Consider the following 6,331-nt stretch of genomic DNA (forward strand, 5'->3'; position numbering starts at 1 on the left):
GTGAACTTGTGTTACTTCATATTATATTTGTGTTGGTGAACTTGTGTTACTTCATATTATATTTGTGTTGGTGAACTTGTGTTACTTCATATTATATTTGTGTTGGTTAACTTGTGTTACTTCATATTATATTTGTGTTGGTGAACTTGTGTTACTTCATATTATATTTGTGTTGGTGAACTTGTGTTACTTCATATTATATTTGTGTTGGTGAACTTGTGTTACTTCATATTATATTTGTGTTGGTGAACTTGTGTTACTTCATATTATATTTGTGTTGGTGAACTTGTGTTACTTCATATTATATTTGTGTTGGTGAACTTGTGTTACTTCATATTATATTTGGGTTGGTGAACTTGTGTTACTTCATATTATATTTGTGTTGGTTAACTTGTGTTACTTCATATTATATTTGGGTTGGTGAACTTGTGTTACTTCATATTATATTTGTGTTGGTGAACTTGTGTTACTTCATATTATATTTGGGTTGGTGAACTTGTGTTACTTCATATTATATTTGGGTTGGTGAACTTGTGTTACTTCATATTATATTTGTGTTGGTGAACTTGTGTTACTTCATATTATATTTGGGTTGGTGAACTTGTGTTACTTCATATTATATTTGGGTTGGTGAACTTGTGTTACTTCATATTATATTTGTGTTGGTGAACTTGTGTTACTTCATATTATATTTGTGTTGGTGAACTTGTGTTACTTCATATTATATTTGTGTTGGTGAACTTGTGTTACTTCATATTATATTTGTGTTGGTGAACTTGTGTTACTTCATATTATATTTGTGTTGGTGAACTTGTGTTACTTCATATTATATTTGGGTTGGTGAACTTGTGTTACTTCATATTATATTTGTGTTGGTGAACTTGTGTTACTTCATATTATATTTGTGTTGGTGAACTTGTGTTACTTCATATTATATTTGGGTTGGTTAACTTGTGTTACTTCATATTATATTTGGGTTGGTTAACTTGTGTTACTTCATATTATATTTGTGTTGGTGAACTTGTGTTACTTCATATTATATTTGTGTTGGTGAACTTGTGTTACTTCATATTATATTTGGGTTGGTTAACTTGTGTTACTTCATATTATATTTGGGTTGGTGAACTTGTGTTACTTCATATTATATTTGGGTTGGTGAACTTGTGTTACTTCATATTATATTTGTGTTGGTGAACTTGTGTTACTTCATATTATATTTGTGTTGGTGAACTTGTGTTACTTCATATTATATTTGGGTTGGTTAACTTGTGTTACTTCATATTATATTTGTGTTGGTGAACTTGTGTTACTTCATATTATATTTGTGTTGGTGAACTTGTGTTACTTCATATTATATTTGGGTTGGTTAACTTGTGTTACTTCATATTATATTTGTGTTGGTGAACTTGTGTTACTTCATATTATATTTGGGTTGGTTAACTTGTGTTACTTCATATTATATTTGTGTTGGTGAACTTGTGTTACTTCATATTATATTTGTGTTGGTGAACTTGTGTTACTTCATATTATATTTGGGTTGGTTAACTTGTGTTACTTCATATTATATTTGGGTTGGTGAACTTGTGTTACTTCATATTATATTTGTGTTGGTGAACTTGTGTTACTTCATATTATATTTGGGTTGGTTAACTTGTGTTACTTCATATTATATTTGGGTTGGTGAACTTGTGTTACTTCATATTATATTTGGGTTGGTGAACTTGTGTTACTTCATATTATATTTGTGTTGGTGAACTTGTGTTACTTCATATTATATTTGTGTTGGTGAACTTGGTGAATATTTGTGTTGGTGAACTTGTGTTACTTCATATTATATTTGTGTTGGTGAACTTGGTGAATATTTGTGTTGGTGAACTTGGTGAATATTTGTGTTGGTTAACTTAGTGAACATTTGGGTTGGTTGACTTGGTGAACATTTGGGTTGGTTAACTTGGTGAACATTTGAATTGGTTGACTTGGTGAACATTTGGGTTGGTTTACTTGGTGAACATTTGTGTTGGTTAACTTGGTGAACAATTGGGTTTGTTGACTTGGTGAACATTTGGGTTGGTTAACTTGGTGAACATTTGGGGTTGGTGAACTTGGTGAACATTTTGATTGGTTAACTTGGAAAATATTTGGGTTGGTAAACTTGGTGAACATTTGTGTTGGTTAACTTGGTGAACATTTGGGTTAGTGAACTTGGTGAACATTTGGGTTAGTGAACTTGGTGAACATTTGTGTTGGTGAACTTGGTGAACATTTGTGTTGGTGAACTTGGTGAATATTTGGATTGGTTAACTTGGAAAATATTTGGGTTGGTGAACTTGGTGAACATTTGTGTTGGTTAACTTGGAAAATATTTGGATTGGTGAACTTGGCGAACATTTGTGTTGATTGACTTGGTGAACATTTGGGTTGGTGAACTTGGTGAACATTTGGATTGGTTAACTTGGAAAATATTTGGGTTGGTTAACGTGGAAAATATTTTGGTTGGTAAACTTGGCGAACATTTGTGTTGATTAACTTGGTGAACATTTGGGTTGGTGAACTTGGTGAACATTTGGATTGGTTAACTTGGTGGACATTTCGGTTGGTGAACTTGGTGAACATTTGGATTGGTTAACTTGGTGAACATTTGTGTTGGTTGACTTGATGAACATTTGGGTTGGTTGACTTGGTGAACATATGGATTGGTTAACTTGGTGGACATTTGGGTTGGTGAACTTGGTGAACATTTGGATTGGTTAACTTGGTGAACATTTGTGTTGGTTGACTTGATGAACATTTGGGTTGGTTGACTTGAGGAACATTTGGATTGGTTAACTTGGTGAACATTTGGGTTGGTGAACTTGGTGAACATTTGGATTGGTTAACTTGGAAAATATTTGGGTTGGTTAACTTGGTTAACATTTGGATTGGTTAACTTTGCGAACATTGGGTTTGGTTAAGTTGGTGAGTATTTGGGTTAGTTAACGTGGTGAGTATTTGGGTTAGTTAACTTTGTGAACAATTGGGTTGGTAAACTTGGTGAACATTCGGGTTGGTTACTTTTGTGAATATTTGGGTTAGTTAACTTGGTGAACATTCGGGTTGGGCTGACCTTATTTGGTTGTTGAACCACATGGTATAAAAGATGATATCGCTCTCTGTCATCAACACATGACACATGACTGAATGTTCAATCTGTTAGCTGAATCACATGAGAAGTTTGACTTCCTTTTGAGCAATAAGGACACCCTGATTAAGATTCCAGTTACCGTTTATCTTCCCCTCGTGATTTAATGTGGCTGGTCCATAATCTCCATATCATTTACCATGCTGACTGCATTACCTCCCATCCAATCATATGATATTCAGATTCTCTCTAGAAAGTGTGAGCATCCACACAGATGACACATCATGCCTCCTGATGGGTGCTCTACTGCAGGAAGCAAAGTCAGTAGGTCACAGAGTCAGTCACAGTCACAGAGTCGGTCACAGTCACAGAGGCTGTCTCAGAGTCTTGATGACAGAGTCACAGAGGCTGTCTCAGAGTCTTGATGACAGAGTCACAGAGGCTGTCACAGAGTCAAAGAGGATGTCTCAGGGTCGGTCACAGTCACAGAGGCTGTCTCAGGGTCGGTCACAGTCACAGAGTCAGTCACAGAGGCTGTCTCAGGGTCGGACACAGTCACAGAGTCAGTCACAGAGGCTGTCTCAGGGTCAGTCACAGAGGCTGTCTCAGGGTCGGACACAGTCACAGAGTCAGTCACAGAGGCTGTCTCAGAGTCAGTCACAAATTTGGTTGCAGCTGTGACAAGTTACTGTAATATCTTCTCAAAATTGGTTTGAATGCTGACTTTGTTTGAAGAAAAAAGTCCGAATTGATGGAGTTGTCACCAAAGTGGCTGTTGACATGCAGCCATATTCCCCTTTGTTGAAACCAATTTTTGTATGCATATAGTATGTAATATTGTCCAACAATATCCCCAACAAAGACAACTCTACAAACAGGTACAAAACAGCACATCATCAAGATTCTCACGAGTTTGAATGATTTGTCCATGAAATTGTGGGGAATACAGTTACAAAAAATAGTTGAAGGAAATGCCCTTAATGAAAAGGTTTTTAAACCTTAAAGATCCATAACAATGTTGTTATAGTGTGCGTCATTGTCAACCTAAAGTACACGTTCAGACAGACAGATACTACAGGAAAATCCTAAGCCCCCTTAATTTTGAACACGGCAGCAGGGTTATAATAACCCCTTCTCCCAAACTCTACCAAATCATGTCCATTATGTTTGTTGTTAACCACCACTCAGCAATATTCCAGCTATATGATGGCGGTCTGTAAACAATCAAGTCATGACCAGACAATCCTGTGATTGACATCATGAGCATTGATCTATGCAATCGGGATACGATGACATGCATCAAACAAGTCAGTGAGTATGGCCATCCGACCCTCTCAGTCGCCTCTTACGACAAGCATGGGCTCCTGAAGACCTATTCTAACCAAGATCTTCACAGGTCCAAATTCTGTCAAAGCTGCTCAACACCTGAGTATTTAAACACACATACCACAAAGGGAGGTAATGCTGCTGCTCTCTTCATGCACAAACTTCCGTGTGACTGCCTCTTCCATGATCTGCTTCACCTAAGAAAACAATTAAAAAGATTCGTAACCACAGTTATGGTTCAATACCCACATAACCATAAATGTTTTCAAATACCAAGATGAAATGTTATGACAGATGATCACTTTCGCCCGTTCACTGCAGTTACTTTAGAACTCGCAATACCAGATGGTTCAGGTAAAGAATTCTAGACCACAGATTTCTGATTAGTATATAGTAACATTTTCTTTCGAAGATGACAAACCTATGTCATGACAACAAGTCCACATGAAAGTGTTAATGAGAGGTGGGGTAGGGGGATATCTGAAGTGTTGTGGGTAGTGTTGATGAAATGTTTCAAACTATTTTGGATCCTTTAACAATCCTATCTGATCTCTGCACGAAAACTGCAAAATCCGCAATCCCCAGATCCTTGTTCAGCAAAACATGGTGGAAGGATGCAATGTTACAGTTCAACTTATACTAATCAGACATTAAGTGTGATCACTGTAATCTACATCTCTGTTACTGAAACATCTACCACATCAATCATGTCAAAAGCACTCCCAATATTTATTTTTCATACAAGAAATATTCAGGGTTAAATGATAAAAGGATTGGGGTTATATATCAGAGACAATTCATGCAGGTTATCTTTTAATTTTTTGGCCCTTATTTAATCAGTCAGTGTTCAGTAATGTCCTTGCTTAATTAAATAATGTTCAGAATGTTCAGAGAGAGAAAAAAAATCAATAATCAATAGAAAATGAAAATACAATGAAACCAATCAATAATTCACCATGTGTGCCTCAGTGACAGTTAATGCCAAAGAGTGAAATGATATGCCAAATTCTCAGTCTATTATTGACAAATGAAAGAAAACACACAAACAACTTCGTAAGCAGCTCGCATGCATATGGGCCAGAATATTATTGACAATTGTGAAACATCCACGGTGAGTGGAGTCTTTATCTTAGTAGAGTAGCTTAATACCATTTGAACTTATGGCATTTGATCATATGCAAGCGTGACATTTACCAATAAACACAGAAAAACATGAAAATGTGGCATTTACAAACTCGCAGGAATTAATGATAATAAATTATGAACACAATAATTATGATTATAGGTTTGACAGTGAAGCTTACCTCCTTTTTGACTGCACGAAGCAGACTTTGTCTTGTCTCGGGATCCGGGGTCGACATTGTGACTGTCAGGACAAAGTTGTGTGAAATGATCAAATGATAACCCCGAATAAACAAATAAAACACTCCTTTCCCCGATCACCGAATACACCGACACCACTTCATTTTGACATTTCCTCCTCCGCACGTTTTGACCAAACAACTACCCACAGTACCATGTGACGCTGATAAAAATAGTTCACTTATTAAAGCTTATTTCGGATATGTTTGCCACTATGGATCGAAACTATTTACGACAGGCATGCACAACATATGCAGCTAGCGTCAAATTATCGTCTCGTATGTACCAGTATGTAGCTTCGTATTGATTAATGAGAATATTGTGTATCCTTGGGCGGAAGTTATCATGTTGATGTCTGCACTGAAATATTTTGCATAATTAAAACTTTTATTATTTTGTTCATTCATGTTTTTGTTCACTGTAAATAATTAAAAAATATTTTTCTTCTTCACTTGGAATCAATAAAGAAACTTCTATACACGTTGTTTTATTTCAGCAGAAATTATTCCTGCAAGGGAGCGTGCC

General features: G+C 36.1%; 1 protein-coding gene across 11 annotated transcripts in view; it reads right to left on the minus strand.

The window, feature by feature from the left end:
- The window catches only part of LOC124124581 (small G protein signaling modulator 1-like), an 86,211-nt gene extending 80,083 nt beyond the window's left edge, over nt 1–6,128 (minus strand). For all 11 annotated transcript variants that reach the window (XM_048385265.1, XM_048385264.1, XM_048385263.1 and 8 more), the window contains exons 1-2: nt 5,749–6,128; nt 4,566–4,641 (exon numbers count right to left, since the gene is read on the minus strand). In XM_048385265.1, the coding sequence (XP_048241222.1) occupies nt 4,566–4,641; nt 5,749–5,805 (133 nt within the window). In that variant the 5' untranslated portion in view covers nt 5,806–6,128. The remainder of the gene's footprint in view (nt 1–4,565; nt 4,642–5,748) is intronic.
- Between the last annotated feature and the right edge of the window lie 203 nt (nt 6,129–6,331).

Source organism: Haliotis rufescens, unplaced genomic scaffold (assembly GCF_023055435.1).
Source record: "Haliotis rufescens isolate VD_foot unplaced genomic scaffold, xgHalRufe1.0.p SCAF_56, whole genome shotgun sequence".
Taxonomy (NCBI): domain Eukaryota; kingdom Metazoa; phylum Mollusca; class Gastropoda; order Lepetellida; family Haliotidae; genus Haliotis; species Haliotis rufescens.